At 34.3% G+C, this 24,408-nt stretch overlaps 1 protein-coding gene across 15 annotated transcripts in view; it reads left to right on the forward strand.

The window, feature by feature from the left end:
* NCOA1 (nuclear receptor coactivator 1) overlaps window positions 1-24,408 on the forward strand; it is a 245,320-nt gene that overhangs the window by 181,047 nt on the left and 39,865 nt on the right. For all 15 annotated transcript variants that reach the window (XM_012788105.3, XM_076000596.1, XM_076000597.1 and 12 more), the window contains 4 exons: window positions 2,625-2,772; window positions 4,102-5,422; window positions 8,961-9,141; window positions 24,194-24,311. In XM_012788105.3, coding sequence (XP_012643559.3) covers window positions 2,625-2,772; window positions 4,102-5,422; window positions 8,961-9,141; window positions 24,194-24,311 — 1,768 coding nt within the window. The remainder of the gene's footprint in view (window positions 1-2,624; window positions 2,773-4,101; window positions 5,423-8,960; window positions 9,142-24,193; window positions 24,312-24,408) is intronic.

Genomic DNA, 24,408 nt, shown 5'->3' on the forward strand with positions numbered 1-24,408 from the left:
TTTACCTCTTGATCTGAATGATTAGGTAAGCACCAGAATTTCTGTTAACTGGAGAGTCTTTTTGAGTTCTAATTAATTGAAGTTTTACTGAATTAAATACTGCCTTTTCCTCATTTCAAAGAATGGCTGTGTGAATTATAATATGCTGAGTCTTACTCCACACATTCTCATCCAAAATACTCTAACTTCGAAACTTAAAGTGTGATAATTTCCTTGTATTAAATTAATAGGGTTCCCCAAATTCAGAAATTTTTCCTAGTTTAGATATAGTTCTATAAGTTAAGGCAGTATAATTAACAAAAAGACTATTGATGTTTCTATAATCCACATACATGTTTATGTTGAGAACATGTTAATGTTCTCATGTTAGCCTGAGTTTCTAGTTCTTTCTCACTTTATAGGGCTTGTCAATAGATCAAGATATTTTTTTCATTAATTTCCATTACAAAATTAAGTCCAGATTCCTAAAAGATCAAAAACATAAATTGCGATATAATATGAATATTTAAGAACATAGCTAAGATTGAATATCTGTCCTTTAAAGAAAAGTTATAACAGTTTGTCATATTCTCAGTCTAGTTAGATGAGATTCAAGTTGAAGATCAATGAGCCAGTACTTACTGGAAGATTTTATCGCAAAGCATAGTGCAGGATTCAATAGAGAGTGGAAAATAAGAATAGGACTCATAGTAGTCTTTATGTTTATTCTAGCAAAAGAAGAAAAATGAATGTGTAAAAATGGTCTAGTTCCTAGTCAAAGGATTATAAGTAATGAGAAATAAAGTTAAGAATGCAAGTTGAAGTCAGATTGTATAAAGCTGTGCTATCCAATATGGTAGCTGCTAATTACATGTGGCTATTCAGTACTTAAAATGTGGCTAGTGTGACAGATGGACTAAATTTTAAATTTTATTTAATCTTAAATTTAAATAGCCACATGTGGCTGGTGGCTGCCATATTGGACAGTGGTGCAGCTCTATAGTGAAGAGCCAGTGACTGTTTTCAAACAGAATGATGATATCCTGAAGGGCAGTAAACAATGAGGAAATGGATAAAAGGGTATAAGCAAAATAACAGGAGATATGGTGTCTGTCTTGTGTGGCCCCTTATATATCTTTAGATTTATTGTTATCCTGGGTTAATGATTTATTTTTAAAGGCCACCTTTTTGTTGAAGTTGTATTTTCCAAAATGTATTGTTAAAGAGATTTTAACAATTGAGATTGTTAATGTTTTTAGGATTTGCTGTAGTAAACCTTTACTTATATACTTCCACAAAAAATTATCAGTGTCCAATAAAGACTCTTTTTCATACTTTATTGTTTCATGAAATACTAAATTTCTCTGTGCATTATATTTGGTATAATTTCAGCCAATGATTTAGCTGAAATTGCCAGATAGGTAAAGAATGTGATTGGTTAGATATAAGTCTTAATCCTTTCAATTAAATTTATATCCTGATTTGGGTCTTTAGGCAGATTTATTATGGTACAGATTTACAACTTTTTCAGTTGATACTATATACCCAAGACAACAAAATAGAGCATGTCTTCTCTTCAAGTAATATGTAGCTTCAAAAATTATTTATTAGTTGGTCATTTGATCACTGTTCTTTAAAATGTAATTGAAGCCCTTTCTGAAATGTTTTTGAAAAATAGGACTAACATTTATTATAGACTAAATTATAGTAATCATTTATGGTAGTAATTCTTGCGTTTCACTGGATATGATTATTAACCTTGATATAGCTGAATCTATCTGTTAAGTCTTTCTTAATATAGAATTCTGTTGTATTACTAAAACATCTGTGATATTTTATTAATAGTCTGGTATAGCTTTTACATATTTAATAAAGACTTACCTATATGGTTAGAATTTTATCTGCTAATAGTAAAGCTTTAAGACAAAACTAAGTAAATTATGTTGTTTGTGAAATGACTATCTTAAGCTAGTTTTTGTTCTTTAGGTTAGTAATCATTGGCTTTATCTTAATATGCTTACTAAACCTAAAAAATTCAAACATTAAAATAATATATAAATATAATAATTTGTAAAATGGGACCTTAGTGACTCATATTCCTCAGTGAAAAATTAAATTTGAATATTAGTTAAGGAACTCCATAAACCAATCAAAACATAGAGGGTGAATTTTATGGTATGTGAATTTTATTTCAATAGAGCTATTACCAAAAACTCAGCCAGGAAAAGAAAAAACAAAACAAAACTTGTTAAAGATAATACTGAGAGTGAGAGGGGAGAAAAGTACTTCCTGGTATTTTTAATGGAGACTTAATAGATTTGAAGAGCTGCCCTATTATAGGGAAAGATTAAGGTTGATATTTTCCTGGTTTGGAGTTTCTTTACAATCATAATTTATGTGAGGAGGCACCCATTCAAATAGAACTAAATTAAAACTGTCTTTAAATGGTATATTTCGTCTGGAATAATTTTTCCCCCTCAGATAATCTGCTTTGTCTGAACTATTCTTGATTCTGAGTCTGAGCAGGCAGCAGTTGGGAGGACATTTAAAATGAAGTGCTAGGTAGAAATAAGGCCTGGTGACTCTCCTTTGCCCAACATACAAGTATCAAAATTTTAACTAGGTTTCTCTTTTGTTTGAAACAGTGATGACTCGTGGCACTGCCTCCAGCCCATCCTATAGATTCATATTGAATGATGGGACAATGCTTAGCGCCCACACCAAGTGTAAACTTTGCTACCCTCAAAGTCCAGACATGCAACCTTTCATCATGGGAATTCATATCATCGACAGGTACTACTTATTTGGAGAGCTTCATATGAAATAAGTCAGTTCACATATCTCTTCTTAGAGAAACGTTTTATGCTCTTGGTGACAAGAAATCAGAAATTCTAAATCAGGCATAAAACTAGTATGATGAGTATATAATTAATATATCCATATTGGGTTTTATAGTTGTGTTGCCTAATAGCTTTGTTGTTCATAAAGAGAGACAGGAAAGGTGAGGCTGAAAATACGTGTTTTAGGAGATAAAGCCAAAAAGGTGGCTAAAAATTTCCAACTTTCCATATATGAATCTTATAAAAGATTAAAAGTTTATTAACATTATTATTTTTATTTTTGAAAGTGCTTTATTTTCATTAGGGCAAACTTGATGGCTTCTATATTCAAGATGACAATTTCTCACAGAAACTACAAATCATTACGCTGTCAACTTGAGATTTTTGAATGTTATTACCTCTAATTTGTTCCCCTCTCTAAATATATTGTATATTGGTATACTTGGTAAATTCATGAAACTATTCTTTTATCTTATGACTTATTCAAAATCCTATATTTACAGCTGTTTAAAATGTAGCATTGAAAACTAAGACATTTTCCCTCACTTCATCTTTTCCTCATCTGATATATTTGCTTATTGGAACATGGTAATGCCAGTCACAAATCTGTTATCATAATTATGAATTTGAGTACAGAACTCACTGAAAACCTGAATTCAGCCTTCAGGCTTTTTTTCTAATTTTAGTTTAAATTATACTTGTGAGTGGAATTAGCACAGTTCTTTTTTTCATATTGTGATTTCTCTTTTAAAACATCTGCTATGTTTGCATATCACCCTTTTTAATTTTTACATCAGTGACACAGTATTTTCCTTACCCAGTCTTCCTCTTTGGAGTTGAAATACTTAAAAGCTGTAACAGGGGAGTCATGAATAAGTGCTTTATAAACAGAAGTGTGGGAAGTTTCTTTTTCAACCAAAAGTATTATAATGTTTGCATTAAGTTTAGAAAAATTTAAAAGTATATATACTAGATTTTTTCAAATACCAAGAAGGATTTCTTTCACGTATAACTGAGACCATTATAAAATTTGAGTCCATAAGCACTATTTCTTATCAAGTGGTGCTAATATTTCACAGAAGTATTAATAGTCCAGTGTTTTTCCTTAACTTAAAGTGAAACAAAAGCTCTTTACTTGATAGCTTGCCATATTAATGAAGTTAATAATCTTGTCTAATAGTCTTGTCTATTAGTCTAATAATAGTCTAATATGCATCATAAAAATATATTTTAATGAAAATAAGGGAAGATGTCTGAATGATAATGTCTTTTTCCCCCCTAGGGAACACAGTGGGCTTTCTCCTCAAGATGACACTAATTCTGGAATGTCAATTCCCCGAGTAAACCCCTCAGTCAATCCTAGTATCTCTCCAGCTCATGGTGTGGCTCGTTCATCTACATTGCCACCATCCAACAGCAACATGGTATCCACCAGAGTAAACCGACAACAGAGCTCAGACCTTCATAGCAGCACTCATAGTAATTCTAGCAACAGCCAAGGGAGTTTTGGATGCTCACCTGGAAATCAGATTGTAGCCAATGTTGCCTTAAACCAAGGACAGGCCAGTTCCCAGAGCAGTAATCCCTCTTTAAATCTCAGTAATTCTCCTATGGAAGGTACAGGAATATCCCTAGCACAGTTCATGTCTCCAAGGAGACAGGTTACTTCTGGATTGGCAACAAGGCCCAGGATGCCAAATAGTTCATTCCCTCCTAATATTTCGACATTAAACTCCCCTGTTGGCATGACAAGTAGTGCCTGTAATAATAGTAACCGATCTTATTCAAATATCCCAGTAACATCTTTACAGGGTATGAATGAAGGAACCAATAACTCTGTTGGCTTCTCTGCCAGTTCTCCAGTCCTCAGGCAGATCAGCTCACAGAATTCACCGAGCAGATTAAATATACAACCAGCAAAAGCTGAATCCAAAGATAACAAAGAGATTGCAACCATTTTAAATGAAATGATTCAATCTGACAACAGTTCTAGTGATGGCAAACCTCTGGATTCAGGGCTTGTGCATAACAATGACAGACTGTCAGATGGAGACAGTAAATACTCTCAAACCAGTCACAAACTAGTGCAGCTTTTGACAACAACTGCCGAACAGCAGTTACGACATGCTGATATAGACACAAGTTGCAAAGATGTGCTGTCTTGCACAGGCACTTCCAACTCTGCCTCTGCTAACTCTTCAGGGGGTTCTTGCCCCTCATCCCATAGCTCACTGACAGAGAGGCACAAAATTCTGCACCGACTCTTACAGGAGGGTAGCCCCTCAGATATCACCACTTTGTCTGTTGAGCCTGATAAAAAGGACAGTGCATCTACTTCTGTGTCAGTAACTGGACAGGCACAAGGCAACTCCAGTATAAAACTAGAACTGGATTCTTCAAAGAAAAAAGAATCAAAGGACCATCAGCTCCTACGCTACCTTTTAGATAAAGATGAGAAAGATTTAAGATCAACTCCAAACCTGAGCCTGGATGATGTAAAGGTGAAAGTGGAAAAGAAAGAGCAGATGGATCCTTGTAACACAAACCCAACCCCAATGACCAAACCTGCTCCTGAGGAAATTAAACTGGAGTCCCAGACCCAGGTAGGTAATTCCTTGCTTCACATAATGATTGTTTGTAGTTATTTTTTCTTTTTCATCTATTCTACTCCAACCATAGACCAGATTTGCATTTGTCCTATATTTTTTCCTATCCAGTGGGCTTTTTTTTTTTTTTTTTTTTGAGACACAGTCCCACAGTCCCACAGTGCCTGGGATAGAGTGCAGTGGCATTATCACAGCTCACAGCAACCTCAAACTCCTGGGCTCAAGCAATCCTCCTGCCTTAGCCTCCCAAGTAGCTGGGACTACAGACATGAGTCATGATGCCCAGTCAATTTTTCTGTCCTTGGTAGAGACGGGGTCTTACTCTTGCTCAGGCTGGTTTGAACTCCTGAGCTCAAGCTGTCTTCCCATCTTGGCCTCCCAGAGTGCTAGGATTACAGGCGTGAGCCACCACGCCTAGCACAATGGTCATATATTAAGAGGTTAGCAGCAATAGTTGAAAAGTCACAAAATGCCCTAAAAAGTTCTCTTTAGTACTTCAGAGGGCTAGAGTATTAATGTGGCATTCGCAAAAAGCAGATTTTTCTTTCTTTGTATAAAATCAGAGTTCATATCTTTAGAGATTTTTAACAACACCTTCCCTGCCCCCTCCTCGTAGCCCTACCTATTGAATCTAACTCTCTGGGAATAGAATCTAGGAATCTGTATTTTAAAGATGCTCCCCAGAGCACTCTGATGTGTAGCTAAGTTTGGGAACCTGTGATATAAACGAGGTTGGAGAGAAATGTAAGGAGGTAGACAAGCTACCTAGGCCGGCTTGCTTTTTATTTTCTTTGAAGCATTTTCTAAGGCTGTTTTCATTTTCATCTGATTGTAACCACCCTCAACCATCGTCAGAGAATAGGGACTTGAATATTCTGGGTGGCAGAATATTACCCTTTATAAAATGCCCTGAAACAAGTAAATAAAAATAAACCAACCTTTCCAGAAATAGTTATGGATTAGGAACCTCTATGTTTAGGATGGGGTGGGGGTGGGGTGAAAATTAACAGGTACCTTCTTTTATTGAATAATTGCTTGTGGACTCTGAAGGAATGTAAGAAAATCAAAAAAATATGGTCCTTCTCATCTAAGAGCTCTCACATTATTTACAGACAGAACATAGACATTCATGAAATAGCTGGCAATGTTTTTACAAAGCAGTTTATCAACAAGACTCTCCATTGTGAAACAAGATTTACACTTAGTATGCATATGTCCTTCAGTTTCTTGAACCAGCTTGATTTTCTGACCTCATCTCACAAAAATCTCTCTTTTCCCTCAGGCACACTGCATTCTAGGCACATGGAAGTCCATGCCATTCCTGAGATAAGCCATGTCTCTTCTAAGCATCTTCTGCCTTGCTCTTCTTTTTCTGTGCCTGCTGAACTTCTACTCATCCTTCACAAACCAATTCAAACAATATCTTTATAAAGCCTTCCCCAAGAGGCCCTAGTTAGACATTTTCTTCCTCTCTACTCTCATAGTGCTTTGTATTTTCTACATTTATAATTTATAGTAACACTATTTTGACTGGTTCTTTGTATGTGTGCTCATTGAGGGTAAGGATGTGTCTCATGTATCTTGGTACAATGAAACTAATATTGTTCTTTTTTTAAGCAGAAAAATAGCTTTAAATAATAAGTATATTAAAACTCTCTTTAAAATTAACTTTACAAGTAACAGCTTTATAAAATAATGCCATTGTGTACAATTCTGATACATCTGTTTTGGTGCACATGTGCATGCATTTCTGCTGAGTTTATACCTAGAAGTAGAATTGCAGGATCATAAGATATGCATACGTTAAGTAGATGTATGAGAATTCCTTCTAGTTGTTCCATGTCTTTGCTAATACTTGGTATTGTAAATTTTTTAAACTTATAGCCATTCTGGGGTGTGCATAGTGGTATTTTATAGTTTTAATTTGCATTTCCCTCATAAATGTTCATTGGTCATTTAGATATCTTCTTTTGTAAATTGTCTAATCTCTTACCCATTTTTTTTAATGTGTTGTTTTTGCTTGCTGACTTGTAAGAGTTCTTTATGTATTTTGGATATGAGTCCTTTATTGGTTATATATTTATAGATATCTTCTCCATGATATCTCCATGGCTTGCCTTTTCATTGTCTTAATGGTGCTTTTTGATAAAGTAAAGTTCTTCATTTTAATATAGTTCAGTTTCTCAATCTTTTCCATTATAGTTAATGCTTTTTGCACATATATAACAAAAGACACATTCAGAAATGTTCATAACAGCTATATTTGTATTAGTCAAAAACTGGAAATAACCCCAAAGTCCATCACAGTAGAATGGATAATTATACTGTATTATACTGTGGCATACTAATACAATGGAATAGTATTCACTAATAAAATTAATGAACTACTGCCACATGTGACAGTATGCCTGAACCTCAGAAATATAATTTTGAAAGAAATCAGACATTTTAAAAATGCATACATATAATTCTATTATTCAATCTGGAAACAGAAATTTTAGTTGAACTAAATAATGAAACCCAAACAGATAGACATTTCATGTTGATTAATTATCTTAAAGTAATCATAACGTAATAATATTGTGAAATAAAGGCCAATTTTCTTCTTCTATTTATAAAATTCCTACATTTGACTTTCAGACAAATGTAGGAACTCCCTAACTATTCTAGAAGATATGTTTCTTATAATATTAAATCCTGAAGTCGGAAGTGACCTTTCTGAGATCTTATAAAAAGCTTTGCCAAACTTTTAAAAATTATTTTTAAAAGTTATGTCAATATAAATATAAATTAAATCATTATACATAACATTTTGAACAATATGACAGGAAGAAAATCACCCATAATGTCACCATTAAGACATAGTGCTCTTAGGCTGGGTGCAGTGGCTCACACCTGTAATCCTAGCATTCTGGGAGGCCTAGGTGGCGGATCGCTCGAGGTCAGGAATTCAAAACCAGCCTGAGCAAGAGCGAGACCTCGTCTCTACTATAAATAGAAAGAAATTAATTGGCCAACTAATATATATAGAAAAAAAAATTAGCCAGGCATGGTGGTGCATGCCTGTAGTCCCAGCTACTCGGGAGGCTAAGACAGTAGGATTGCTTGAGCCCAGGAGATTGAGGTTGCTGTGAGCTAAGCTGACGCCATGGTACTCACTCTAGCCTGGGCAACAAAGTGACACTCTCTCTCAAAAAAAAAAAAAAGACATAGTGCTCTTGACACATTTTTCTCCTGTCCAATCTTTTTTCTATACATAAATTTTATACTGAGATACAGGAGGTAAATATTGTATATTTTCTTATATCCTGTAGTATATTATTATTATCCCATAAGCATCCAAGTATTTTCCCCCAGTAGAATAGTTAGCTCACGTAATTTCAAAGAAGCCCCAACCATTCTAATTACTTTTATTTTTTTATTCTCTCATATTCACACTTAATTCATAGAAATTTAAAGGAACAACTATTTTCCTACATTTGTTTCAGATGAAAGTGTAGAATATATTTCCTCTAACTTTGGTTTCTATTCTTAGTTTACAGCTGACCTTGACCAGTTTGATCAGTTACTGCCCACGCTGGAGAAGGCAGCACAGTTGCCAGGCTTATGTGAGACAGACAGGATGGATGGTGCGGTCACCAATGTAGCCATCAAATCGGAGATCCTGCCAGCTTCACTACAGTCCACCACTGCCAGACCCACTTCCAGGCTAAATAGTATGTGTTCGGGACAACACCTCATTTTAAATGTTTAGTGGTAATATGGATTAGCACTTTGGCTCTCACCATTTTTACATAGACCTTTTGCTTACAAATGAAATGTGTTTTCATTTTCGCCACTACAAATAATTCAGTTATATTTAGACATATGAACTTCATTCATTATATGCATTTTAAATTATAGCATGACCTGTACCGTTTTATAATTAATGGTCAGGTGAGCAATTCATGTTAAGGAGAGCTATTTTGTGTTCTTACCGAAAACTTCCCATAATAGCTCTTTTAGAAATACAATATTGGGTCAGATTATGTTTCCTAAAGTGGCTTCCTTGAACTAGAAAAAAAGGATCTGTACTAAAAGACACTGGGCAAATGCCACATGTCACATACATTCCTCTTTTGAGGTTTCACAGTGCCTATTAAAGATTTTGAGAAGTCTTGTATCAAAGAACCTAGTTGAGATTTCTTTAACCTAATATTTCCCAAACTTTCTTGATTATGAAATTCCTTTTCTCAAGTAATACATGTTACCCCACAGAATGAGTTTTCCATGAGGTATTGTTTAGGAGGCAACCGTGTTAAAACATATTCCTGTTGTTCTAACCCAGGTTAGCATTCTCCTAATTAAGAGACATTTGGATAGTATAACACTTCAAATTCATGAAGATAGGACTGTCAAATTTTTAATCTATCGCATTTTTTTTAATCTATCACATTTTGATGTAAAAAAAAAAACAGTGATAATAATTCCATTATGTGACCTTGAAATTAAAGGAAATTAACCAGCTCACTTTCAAAATTTGTCTGTGTTTCAGACCTTAGTCCTGTCCCTCGTCTAATGGGATCAGATCTGGGACTTCGTTTATTTCAATCTTACCAGATCTTTTAGCTGTCATGACCCAATCCTAAAAATTTACCAAGATTTCCAGACAGCTGCAAAGAAGAATCTTGAGTCATTTGTGATGTTTTGGGAAGCGATATTTTAGCTGACCAGAACAACAGAATAGTCAGGAGCCTAGATTCAAGTTTCACATTCTCTATTTATTAGCAGTGTTACCTCAAGAAAGTGAATTTCCTACAAAATAAGAATTAGATGAAATGATTTTGAATTTCTTCTAATTGAAACAAAGAGGCTCCAGACTCTGGGCTATCAGGCACAGCTGGGGAAACAGATACAATGAAAGTCAGGAACCAGGTGCAGTGGCTTGCACCTTCTACTTGTAAGGCTGAGGTGGGAGGACCACTTGAAGCCAGGAGTTTGAGACCAGCCTGAGCAATATAGCAAGACCCTGTCTCTAACAAAAAGAAAAAAAAAAGTCTGCATATTGATTTATTTGTGGTCCTTGTCCCTGTTCTATCCAATATGAGAAACTGGAGGAGTTTTCTCAGGGGACACTGAATAGCCAGAAAGAAGATGTCTAGATATGAGTATATAACTGCCAAAGCCATTATGCCATTTAATCATCCAACAGTGAAGGTCACCAGAAGAGATACGCCTCATACTCAGTCCTCCCAGTCCGTGTCTTAAAATAGGAACTTAGTAGACACAGTCAAGGATCATCAATACTTTGAGGAAAGTCTGTTACTTGAAAGAGAGCAAAAGAAACAAACAGAAAAAAGGTATGCAATGGAAATAATATAATGGGTGGATGGACCAGGAAGAAAAAAACTACCAGAAATTTTGGAAAGACAAAGATATACTATCCATGAATAATATGGGAAAGAAAAAAGGACAAAGAACAGAAAATAGTGTTAGAAATTAGATATCCACAATCAAAAATTTTAGAAGAGGCCGGGCGCGGTGGCTCATGCCTGTAATCCTAGCTCTCTGGGAGGCCGAGGCGGGCGGATTGCTCGAGGCCAGGAGTTCGAAACCAGCCTGAGCAAGAGCGAGACCCCGTCTCTACTATAAATAGAAAGAAACTAATTGGCCAACTAATATATATAGAAAAAATTAGCTGGGCATGGTGGCACATGCCTGTAGTCCCAGCTACTTGGGAGGCTGAGACAGAAGGATCGCTTGAGCCCAGGAGTTTGAGGTTGCTGTGAGCTAGGCTGACGCCACGGCACTCACTCTAGCCTGGGCAACAAAGCAAGACTCTGTCTCCATAAAAAAAAAAAAAAAAAATTTAGAAGAAATGTGAGAAGATAAAGCTGAGAAAAGCTCCCCAAAAGAACAAAAAGATGAAAAGACAAAAAGAACAAATGGAAGGTAGGGAAGAAAAAGTTAAGGAAATTATAAGATCTACCTCAGAGAGCCAATAATGATTAATAAGAATTCCAGAGACAAACAGACCATGAGGGTGGAAAAATGGAAAGGAAGATCTTATCAAACAAAAAACATAAGAGAATTTTCTGGAACTAGCTAAAGGATATGATTCTACAGATTGAAATGGTTCAACAGGTACCCAACACAAGTGGAAAAAAAATTACTTGTACCAAAGTTTGTCAGTATATCAATCTGGAACATTAGAGATAAAGAAAAGATTCTAAAACCTTCATAGAGAAGAAGTGAATTGTATACAGTGAATCAGGAATTTTGCAAAGGTAATATTGACAGTGAAGGACAAAATAGCAGTGTCTTATGATTTGAGAAAAAGAACTAATTTCCACCGTGATGACAATCACTGGCATTGGACTAGCCCACGCATTGTAAGTGACTGGAAAAATGCAAAACTATATGAAACAATTCTTGTCAGATAATAGACAATAGGCAGTGTGGGACTGTGATCTCTAAAAGAGAAACAAACAAGGTCAGCTCACAGTCATCCAAGCTTTTTTTTGGAGACATTTACCAAACCAAGTACAGGTAGAACAAACCCAAAATGAGCGTAGATATTTTACTAAACTGAGGAAACAGCAATCAGATTCAGTGAGACTGGGGCAGCTAGAACTTGCCGGATAGAGTTACAGAGAGGAGGAGAAGGATATGTAGTAAAAGAGTTCCATAAATCTGACTAAGAGTCCTTTTAACTCTTGGGCCAAATACTATACTACATGTGATAGGCGCCATCAGGTGGGGCACAGAACAGCTTGTGAGGAAAGAACAACTGTCAGGAAGCTATGAGCTGAACTACTGCCAGAACACACACAGGATTGGAAGATACTGACCAGATGGGTAGATCTTCTTTAACATCTGCGACATTTAGTAGAAAATAAATTTTTTTTCACACAACAGAGGAAGCTTTATTTATCCACAACTACTCCTGAGAAAAGCAGACGTGTGTGAACCTCTCACCTTAAGATGCTGTCATAGAGGAAGGGGAAAAAATGCTATGTAAATCTATAATCTCCAGCATCCAATAAAAAATTAATAGACACATTAAGTAGCAAGAAACAGTGACCCAAAACCTGAACAAAAATCAGTTAATAAAAACAGACCTAGATATGATAGAGATGTTAGAATTAACAGAAAAAGACTTCAAACAGCTATTATTTATATGTTTAAGAATTTAAAGGAAAACATGAACATAATGAGGAAAGAAATGTAAACTACAAAAAAAGTGCCAAATAGACCTGGCAGAGCTGAAAAATATAATATCTGAAATGAAAAATTCATTGGATGGTCCTAACAGCAGATTAGACACTACAATAAAAAAAAAAGCAGTGAACTTGACACAATAACAGAAACTATTCAAACTGAAAGAGAGAAAAATGGCCAAAAAAGTATAGAGGACCTCATTTACCTATGGGATAATCTCACATAGTCTAACATACACATAATCATTCAAGAAAGGAGAACAGAAAAAATTTTTTGAAAAAAGAATGGCCAAAATGTTTACAGATTTGATGAAAACTATAAAACCTATAGATCCAAGAAGTTTAATGAAGCCCAAGTAAAATAAACACAGAGAAAACTAGTAATACTTTAAGCCATATCATAATCAAATTGCTGAAACAAAAATCTTAAAACCAATCAGAGAAAAATGACACATATGTCAGATGAACAACAAAAAAGACCTACTGATTTTCTATACCTAGTATCATTCAAAATGATAGATGAAAAATGATATAAAATGTACCAAGATAAGAAAACAACTGACTTTCTGTATCCTGTATCATTCAGTAATATAGGTGAAATAAAGACATTTTCAAACAAAGCTGAGAAAATTTCTCACCAGCAGACTATACTAGTGTTCAAGCTAAAAGAAAATGAATCCAGACGAAAACTCTGATCTACATAAAACAATAGAGACAGATATAGTAAAGGTGCAAATAAATGGAAAATTCTTTTTTCTCATTTGTTAATTTTTTTAATGACAAAAATGATAATTATTTAAACCAAGACATAATAGTGGATTATGCAATATGTAGAAGTAAAATGTATGACAATAATAGTACAACAGAGGATGTGGAAGAAATGAGACAATTCTGTTTCTATAAAATAGTATAATATTTGAAGCTAGATGTCAAAAGATAAAGATGTATTTTGTTAATAGAAAAGTGTTAAAGAATAGGAGGTAAAGGCTATTTGAACTAAGTGAACTTAAGCAAGGTCACAATACACATACTCAATATTATAAAAATCAATTATATTTCTATGTACTGATCAAATACAATTGAATAATGATATAGAAAAAGCAATTTTAAAACATATAAATTTTGAGGTGTAGATTTTAAATCTAATAATGTATGCAGCACTCTACACAAAAACTACATTACTGAGAGAAATTAGAGATGGCCAAATAAATGGAAAGAGATACCATGTTCATATACTATAAGATGCAATATTTTAAGATGTCAATTATTCCAGAATTGAATTATGTAATAAAAATCCTAGCAGCCATCTTAGTATAAATGGTAAGCTTTTTCTAAAATTTATATGGGAATGCAAAGGTCCTGGAATAGCCAAAACCACTTTAAAAAAAAAAAGAAAATTTGAAGTATATATACTACTTGATTTTTAACAATTCTATAAAGCACCAGTCATCAAGACAGCATGGTTTTAGAATAAAGTTAAACACAGATCAGTGCAACAGAATGAAGAGTACAGAAACAGACCCACATTTATATGTGAATTTACCTTCAACAGAGACACCAAGGCAAATAGGAAGAATAGTCATTTCAACAAATAGTGATAGAACAACTGGATATCCATGTGGAAAAAAATGAACTTCAACACCCCCTCACTCTATATGCAAAAAATGAACTCATTTCAGATTGATCGTAGACTTAAATGTAAAAATTAAAACTATAAAACTTTTCAACAAGAATATTTATGCCATTGAGATAGACAAAGACTTTAAGTAGGACATAGTACAAATCATGAAAGAAAAAAATTGATAAATTGGATTTCATTAGAAGCTAAATCTTCTGCTCTTTAAAAACCACCTCTTTAAAAAAAAGTGAATCAATAATAATCTTCGAAACATAAATCACTAGTCTAGACCCAGATGGGTTCACTGGTATTTCTACCAAACATTTAAAGAAGGAATTATGTTCTCTATAATCCCTTCCAAAAAATAGAAGCAAAGGAAATATTCCTAACTCATATTTGCAAAACACATAGCTGATATAAAGGACTGGTACCCAAAATATACAAAGAACTCTTAAAAACTCAACAGTAAGAAAACAAGCAACCCAATTTAAAAATGGGCAAAAGATCTGAACAGACACCTCACTAGAGAAGATACACAGATGGTAAATAAGCGTATGAAAAGATGGCGAACGTCATATGTCATTAGAAAATTGCAAACTAAAACAACAATATGTTGGCGAGGATATAGAGCAACAGGAACTCTCTTTGCTGGTAAGAATACAAAATGGTACAGCTACTTTGGAAGACAGTTTGGCAGTTTCTTATAAAACTAAGCATACTCTTACCATATGATCCAGCAATCATGCTCCTTGATGTTTACCCAAATGAGTCGAAAACTTATGTTCACACAAAAACCTGCACATGAATGTTTATAGCAGCTTTATTCATAATTGCCAAAACTTGGAAGCTATCAAGCCATGAAAAGACATTGCTGAGAAGAAGCCAATCTGAAAAGGCTACATACTGTATGATTCCAACTATATTCTGGAAAAGGCAAAATTGTGGAGACAGTAAAAAGATCAGTGGGTTGCCAGGGGTCTGTTGTCAGTGGTTGCTAAAGGCAGGGATGAATACGGAGACCACAGGGGATTTTTAGGTATGTTCCTGTTCTGCTTGATTATTCTGTATTGGTAGATACATGTCATTGTACATTTGTCAAAATCCACAGAATATACAACACAAAGAGTGAGCCCTAATGTAAACTATGTACTTTAATTAATAATTATGTATCAATTTTGGCCCATCAATTCTAACAAATGTACCACAATAAGGCAATAATAGGAAAAACTGCGCAGTCTAAAAAGCAGGCAAGAGATTTTAAAAGATACTTCACAAAAAAAAAAATATATGAAAATGGCCACTCAGCATGGGAAAAGATGGTCATTATCTTTAATAATCAAGGAAATGCAAATTAAAACTAGTGCAATACCACTGCATACCATTAGAATTTTTAAGAATTAAAAATTCTTAAAGCTGACAGTACTAAATGATGGCAAAGATGTGGCGCAACTTTAAATTTTATTATACGTTGCTGGTGAGATGTAAAATGGTACAGTAATTTGGGAAATTGTTCAGCAGTTTCTCGTAGAGTTAAACATACATTTACCATTACCAAATACCATAATGTCACACTTAGGTATTTAACAAGAGAGGCTGGGCGTGGTGGCTCACACTGTAATCCTAGCACTTTGGGAGGCCGAGGTGGGAAGATTGCTTGAGCCCAGAAATTTGAAACCAACCTGGGCAACATAGTGAGACCCTGTCTCTACAAAAACAACTTTCTTTTGATTAGCCAGGCACGGTGACATGTGCCTGTAGTCCCAGCTACTTGGAGGCTGAAGCGAGAGGATCACTTGAGCCCAGGAGTTTGAGGTTGGTGTGAGCTGTGATCGTATCTCCGTACTCTAGCCTGGGCAACAGAGTGAGATCCTATCTCAATTAAAACAAATAAACAAACAAACAAACCAAGAGAATTGAAAGTACATGCCCATAAAATCTTGACTACAAATGTTTATACAGCTTTATTCATAATATCTCCAAACTGGAACAAGGTAAATGTCCATCACCAAGTAAATTATATATTCATAAAATGAAACAATTCTCAGCAATGAAAAAGAAGAAACTACTGTTAAATGGCATGCATTATTCTTGAAAATGTGCTGAGTGAAAAAAGCCATATATATTCCTTCTTTTTTTAAAGTTCTTAAATAGAACTAATTTGTAGTAGTAGAAATCTGATCATTTGTTGCCAGGGGTGGGGCTGAGGTAGGGAAGATTGACAGCCAAGGAACATGTGAAAGAACTTTTAGAGGTGGTAGAAATAACCTATTTTCTTGATTTAGATAGAAAATCATGGGTTTATACCTTTCCCAAAATTTGTTGAACAATACAAAATTCGTTGAACATAAAATGGATGCATTTTATTGTGTAGAAATTATACATCAATAAAATTTATTTTAGAAACATCTGATGTTAAAATCATTTCTAGACAGTAATTAGGTATCCACATTTCCAGTAGCTGTGAAGGTAGAATAAAGACATTTTCAAATATAAAAGCACTCAAGTATTTGCATGGTATCTTCACCTTTTCTAGTGAAGGTCCTAGAGGATGTTATTCAGCAAACATGGAGAAAACCAAAATGGAGAAAGGTACAAGATCCAGGGGAAACAAAGGATGTCTAGGAATGACAGCTGTGAACCACACTAGGGAACAATGAATGCACATTGAACCATTCTGAAGGCCTTCAGGGAAGACATGAAATTGATCTTGAGTCTATAGAAAATATTATTGATAGATTTATGTCAAAATATTGTAACATCTGGAAAATTCCCCCAGAGAAGCAGACAAATGAAAAAATAAGAAAATTGTTAACTCCAGAAAAAAGAAAGTATGATACAAGAAAGGAGGTTTGAACAAAGTGCACAACTTAACTTAGCAGTGAGTAATATTTGCATAGTCATTGGAGTCGTAAAGAATTAACCTTTGATTTTATAAAAACTATAATCTCTGTTGGAGAATTGGTAGCCAAGATGGTAGTAAGAGAGTTATGGGAAAACTAAGACCTCATCTATAATGATGGGCAGTCAGTAAATGCAAAATTGGAATATCAAGAAGTATCGTATGCATGTTTAGAAATACATAGATAAATGCGAAAGAAAGCTGCTGTAAGAGTTGCAAGTGGTTACCTCTATTGAGAGAGAGGTAACCAAGGGATCAGAAAAGGTGGGGCAGGAAACTGATTTTATTCATTATGGGCCTTTTGGTTCTGACTTATAAATTATGTATGTGTGTTAATTTGATAAAAATTAAAGTTAATAAAAATAGAAAGTATCTTCTAGCTCTATAAGTCTGCAAAAGTAGGGTGTTTCCTTCATAGTCTGTATTGAAGCAAATAGCTCTTTTTCTCCTTCTTTGAGATTTCCCCTCCTGAATACAGCATATAAATAAAAATATGCAAATAAGCCAGAATGTTACACCTTGTGCTGATAAGTTTGCAAAGCCCAAGAGCAAACTAGGGAGGATATTGAGGTAGGTGAGGGCGAGCACAACAGATGCAGACAGCCAGTGTGTAATGTTTAGATATAGACAGGAAAGAAAAAAACAGTTTAGGAGGCATAAAGCTAAGGAAACAAGCTGGGTGTGAGAAGGGAAAAAAGAATTAAGGATTAGAGAAGGAAAAAGAAAAAACATGGAGACAAAAATATGATAACATATAAAAGGAAGAGAAAAAGAATCACGTTTAATTCTCTGACAGCCTCTGTGCTGTCCATCACTACCTATTACTAGAACCAGTCTATTATTGATTAGCCCATATCTTAACCTTGTGCCCATCCAGGAATATCAGACACCTTTACTTAAGTCTTCAGACTTAAGCTGGACTATACCAAGTGGAAATGTCTCGCTAGGAATAGTTTAATTATCATCCTACATTACTACCTGAGATACTTCTGGCTCTGTCCTCCATGGCACGTATCTTTTCTCTTATACTTTTCTTTTCCTTCCCATTTTTCTTTGTATTCTGGGAGAATCTCTCGTCTCAGTTTTCCAGATGAAAACTAAATCTTCAACTGTGTCCATTCTGCTCTTTGGTCCATCCATTGGGATCCTTTAAGCATAGCTATCGTGTTTTTAATTTCTAAACATTCTTTTTCTTAGGAGTCTATTACTTTTTATGGATGTGACAGAGTTTCTAATCTGTGTGACAATATTTATTTATCCTTACTAATACTTTAGTGTTTATCCATTTTCTGTACTAATCCTTTTTTCTTCAAAGTTACTTTCTTTGTTAAATTTGCTTTATTTCCTACTGTGGACTTTTCTTGAATGTTTGGTGAATTTTGACTGTCTCTCCATATATATTGAAAAAAACCTAGAATGAAAAAATATTACTAGCTGGCCAGGCACAGTGGCTCATACCTGTTATCCTACCACTTTAGGAAGCCAAGGCGGGAGGATCGCTTGAACCCAGGAGTTCAAGACCAGCCTGGGCAATAGCAAGACCTATTCTCTACAAAAATAAAAAAAAATTAGCCTGGCATGGTAGCATGTGTCTGTAATCCCAGATACTCAGGAGGCTGAGGCAGAAGGATTGCTTGAGCCCAGGGGTTGGAGGCTGCAGTGAGCTGTGATGACACTGCTGTACTCTGCCCAGCAATAGAGTGAGACCCTATCTCTAAAAAATAACCACACACACACACACACACACACACACACGCACACATGCACACATATATATAAAGCTACATATATTACTTGGTAATATATTTGTTTAGCTAAAGTGAGAAGCCCTTTTCCCCTGAAAGTGAATGTAAGTTCTGATTATAGAAGTCCTGTTTCTCAGATGTTGTGAGGGAATAGGGTTTGGTGGTGGGGAAATCCCTTGTGGTAGCCCTAGCACCCACTTTTGGAGATTCCCTGGGCAGAACTCCCACCTTGAGTCATATACTTCACCATCGTAATCCCATGGGCAGATGCCAGAGTCAGCTGTAGTCAGACCAGAGGCCGCCTTTAACCATCCCACCAGTCACCCATGGCCTATTCCTTTACTTGCCCAAATAACCACTGACCTTGGAGTTGTTCTGGTGTTCTTCTGGGAAATTTCTCCTTTTTTGGAAAATCTTCTCTTTCTCCTATTGCAAATTTTTTAAAATTTAGTTGAAGTTTCACCATCTGCTTCCATCTGTGTTTTATGTTTCAGAAATTCTTCATTGTTTTAGTCTGCTGCCATGGTACTACTTTTGCCTTTCCTTCAGCTGTAGATTTGCTTTTCCCTTTTTATTTCTTCAGTTATTTCAGTGACAATTTTGGAGGGAGAATAATATATAGGTGATAAATCTGCCACATTGAACCAGAAAATCCCCTTAGGTCTGTATTTACATACGAGAAAACCAAGGTCCAGAGAATGAAAAGAAAACACACACACACACACACACACACACACACACGGACAAAAACTTGCCCAAAGTTATACAGTTAATATGTGCAGAACCAGACTTTAAATCTCAGTCTGCCTGGTTTCAAAACGTGCTTTTTATATGCACGCGTGTGTGCGCGCACGCACACACACACACACACACACACGCAGTGTGACCAAGTGATTTAAATAATTTTGAAATGTACTACCAGAGCATATCCAGATAAATTTTATTTTTTCAGCATAGATATCTCATGAGGCTATTGTTGATCAAAATGTGTACAGCATGCCTCTTTGGCAGTACCTTCAAAACCTTTGCTATGTCCTTTTAACTATCTTCAAATCCTTGTTCTTTATGAGTGGGTTTGACTTTTGAAAATTACCAGTTATTTGGATCCAAATTCATTGATCCAAAAAGAATAATACTGAGTTTTTTTAAATCAAAACTAAAATTAGATATACCTATGAGATTTATTTTCTCAAAGGATTTGTGAGCTGATTAAGATAGTTCCTGAAGAATTCCAAAAATATTTAAGCATTGATAACATTACTGGAGTAAGTGAATGACCTCATGAGGCAGTTGTTTTTATGTTCTGCGAGCATACACATTCTGTGATGATGGTATGATTGTTTCTTATTAATTTGTAGTATATTAAAAATATTGTCTAACTATAAAAATAATGAGTTTCACTTGCAGTATTTTTAGTACTTAAAAAATCTATTTTAACTTATCTTTTTTTGAAGTTACCTTTAATGTGTTTTTAATGTTTTTAGTAATTAAGATATTCACATGCATCAACATTCAAAAATATTTTTTTAAGATTTATAATGAAAAGTCTCTTTCTAGAAGTAATATTTTTTTTCTGTACCTTCCAAAAACACATGTACACACACACAGACTTCCCCCTTTTTTTTTTTTTTTTTTTTTTGAGACAGTCTTGTTCTGTCACACTGGGTAGAATGCAGTGGCATCATCATAGCTCACTGTAACCTCCAACTCCTGGGCTCAGGCTATTCCCTTGCCTCAGCCTCCAGAACAGCTAGGACTACAGGTGTATGCCACAACGCCTGGCTAATAATTCTATTGTTAGTAGAGATAAGTCTCACTGGTGCTTAGGCCGGTCTCAAACTCCTGAGCTCAAGTGATCGTCCTGCCTCAGCCTCCAAGAGTGCTCGGGTTACAGGCAAGAGCCACCACACCTGGCCCCTTTTTTTATACAAATAGTTCATACTACACACATTTACTGTTCTGTATCTTGGTCTTTTTTTCACTTGATTTTCCTTGGATGTTCTTCTGTATCAGCACATAAAAAGCTTCTTTATTCTTTTTTATAAATTGTACAACTTTTTTATAGATGTGAAAGAATTTACTTAACCAGTTGCCAAAAAAGCAAAAGGTATCTTTTGCAATTTTAAAGCTATAATGAATAATCTTATGTAGAGATAATTTTACCATAAAAGAGACTATATCTAAAATATAAGTTCTGAATAGAATTGCTAGGTCAAAGGATAGATAGATATTACCAAATGGCCCTTCTCAAATATTATATAAGTTTACACTCTAACTGAAAATATTTCTATTTCTTATATCCTTGCCGATACATCAAATTATGTACTTTCTTATCTTTGCCAATCTGATGGTTTTCTTTTTTTTTAAGTATCTCTATGTAGTTTTAATCTGTTTCTTTTATTGTGAATTAAATTGATCATTTTTAATGATTTTATATGCTCATTTATGTTCATATTTTCTGACCATTTAATGGGTTATTGGTTATCTTATATATTAGTGAAATTAGTTCTTTATATCTCAGTTTTAAAAAATTGTAACTGTTGTGCTCAGTTACTGCCAAATATAACACAAACCTGAGCTAGAAACTTCCTTACCAACAGCTGAAGAAAATTAACTGTGAACATCAAAATTAGTAGATTCTGAATCAACTGTTAGAGGAGTAGAATGTGCAAAAGTCACCCTTGTGGTTAAGACAATACTCTCCCGTTTGTGTGCAGAAATTTTTTAGTGATTTAGTAATATAAGGCTTTTGTTTTTTTTTGCTGGGTTCAGTGTGGCTAATGGGGATATTAAATTTCCATTTTAACTAGATTTTAACTGGAGAAAGTATGATGTTGAGCCCTTTGCAAAAATTATAAATATTCATATTAATAGCTTGATCAGAGTTCCCTAAGGGCTTGTCTTCTGGCCCCATTTCAGCTGCCTGTCTCCAACAAAAATGTGCTTGTCTTGTATTACATGTATACATACTTATGTTTGTGTTATAGATGCAAACATGACCAAAAATAGTACATTTATTTCCTGGACAAAGGGAGATAGCTTGTATATTTCCTAAAAGATTCTGTGCTAGAATCTCTTCTCTTCCTTTAGAGAAGGCAGTCTCTAAAGGAAGTCGTAAAAGGTTGAAATGCCTTTATAGTAAAAACCAACTTCTTTTAAGCATACGGTCTATGCAAAAAACTTTTAATTGAATCAAAATTTGATTTTTGGGTTTTTTTGTTTGTGCTTGCCTAGTCACCGAACTCAGTACATGAATCTTATTTTATTTTGAAAATATTTTTTTCAACTTATTTTTTAAATATTTTTATCAAGACTAGTAACATGAGATATCATGTCCTATTATTGAGTTTAATAAACTGTTATAATACTTTATATTGATAGTAGATAGCCATGTAAATTTTTTTAGACTCTTAGATACAATTAATTTTATCTAGGTTGGATTTCTTAAAGGGAATAAGATTGAGGAATTAATGTATGGAGCAGAGCAATAGGACAGCTTTGGATAACCTTCTTTAATCAACTTCCTGATTTAAATAAGGACAGGAATTAAGTGATTATTTTCCTATCACCATTTTCTGTTGTTGTTGCAGTTTGATGTTTTTGTTTGTTGTGTTTTTTAGAATCCTACAGAATTTGATTTCTCTATCATTTGTCATGATAGAGACCAGTTTAATTAAAAGCTATAATTATATGCATGTAAAAGTGAATGTGTTTATATGGACTTCTATTTTTCATTTATACAAAATATTTAGTATATTTCATTTAAGAGTAAGGTTAATATGTTTTATGTAGTCAATAATGATCAGTATCAGCATTAAATACATTTTGGGGGGCATCCTTTAAATCTACTAATTCTTCATTCATTAAATGAGAATGAGGAATTCTACCTAAATAAGCTTTCTCTTAAAACTCCAAGGCTCTTTTAGTTTAAAAAAAAGATTATATTAGTTTACTAGGGCTGCTATAACAAAATACTACAGACCATGTGGCTTAAACAACAGAAATTCATTTTTTGTTGGAGTCCAAGATGAAGGTGTCAGTAGGTTTGGTTTCTTCTGAGGCCCCTCTCCTTGGCTTGGAGATGGCCACCTTCTCTCTGTATCCTCACAGACAGAAATCTTTGTGTCCTAATCTCTTCTTCCTATAAAGAGACTAGTGATGTTGGATTAGAGCCCACTGTAATGACCATTTTAACTTAATCACTTCATCATTTTAACTTAATCTTTAAAGGTCCTATCTCCAAATACACTCACATTGTCAGGACTAGGAGTTAGGACTTCAACATATCAATTGAGAGAGAAGTGCAATTTAGCCCATAACAATGATCAATTAATACATCTTCATTTAGAAATTACAAATAACCATTATAAAAAGAAAAGCAATCTTTAATTTCACTACTTAAAATGAACCAAAGATATATGCATGTGTGTGTGTGTGTGTGTGTGTGTGTGTGTATATATATGTATCTCTCTCCTCCCAGAATTTTTTCTGTTAATATATATGAAATAGTTTATAAAAAAGAATCATCTTGAACATAATGTTTTAGAATGTGCCTTTTTCTTTTTCATGTAACAATACATTGTTAATATCTATACCATAATTCATTAGTCTCTAAATTTCTGGAATTTAGGTTATTTATTGTTTTCTAGCATAAATAGTATAGTGATAATCATAAAGCTTTTCCAAAAAATCCTACAGAAAAACTTTCTAAAATGTGTGTTCTATTTTCTTCAATTATAAAACATAATCCATATTCTTTTTTCATTTGAGCTGTCATTGTTAGTCTTGGTTATTATACTGTTATTATATAGTGATATCCTCAAATTAATAACTGTAGAACTTTGTCCATTTGCTAAATGACCTTGACTCTATTTTTTGATACTGCCTCTTATAGAATATATTTTATCTTTTGCTTGCCACTCTAATTTCATGGTGATGACACAGTTCCTACTTAGAGCATATTCCAATGTGCCATGACTAGAAAAGCAGTTAACTAAAACTGTGATATTTATCTTTAAAACAAATAATTTCCAATAAAGTCCTGAGTGATTCTGGGTGATATGAACCTATGTACAAACTTTTTACCATCAGATTTTCTTTGATTCAAAAACCTTTTCTCGCTTTCTCATTTAGTTTTCATTTTATGGCCACATTCTAGATAGTTTAAGTTTCCAAGTAAGTAGTCTTTTTATCATTGAAATAATATTTTATAGGGAAAATCTCACTCTAAGACATATTACTTCTGAAAAATTACTCATTTTATCCTCTATTGTGACAATGACTTCTTCCCTTTTCTTCTTAAATCAGGATTACCTGAGCTGGAATTGGAAGCAATTGATAACCAGTTTGGACAACCAGGAGCAGGTGATCAGATTCCATGGACAAATAATACAATGACAGCTGTAAACCAGAATAAACCAGAAGAGTAAGTAATACATTTTGTTTTTTATATGGTATCAGATCCCAACTTCTAAACAAAGAACTGCTTCTCCCAAACTAGATTCCAGTTTATCTTGGTATTT

The sequence above is a fragment of the Microcebus murinus genome, chromosome 3 (genome assembly GCF_040939455.1).
Source record: "Microcebus murinus isolate Inina chromosome 3, M.murinus_Inina_mat1.0, whole genome shotgun sequence".
Lineage (NCBI taxonomy): Eukaryota > Metazoa > Chordata > Mammalia > Primates > Cheirogaleidae > Microcebus > Microcebus murinus.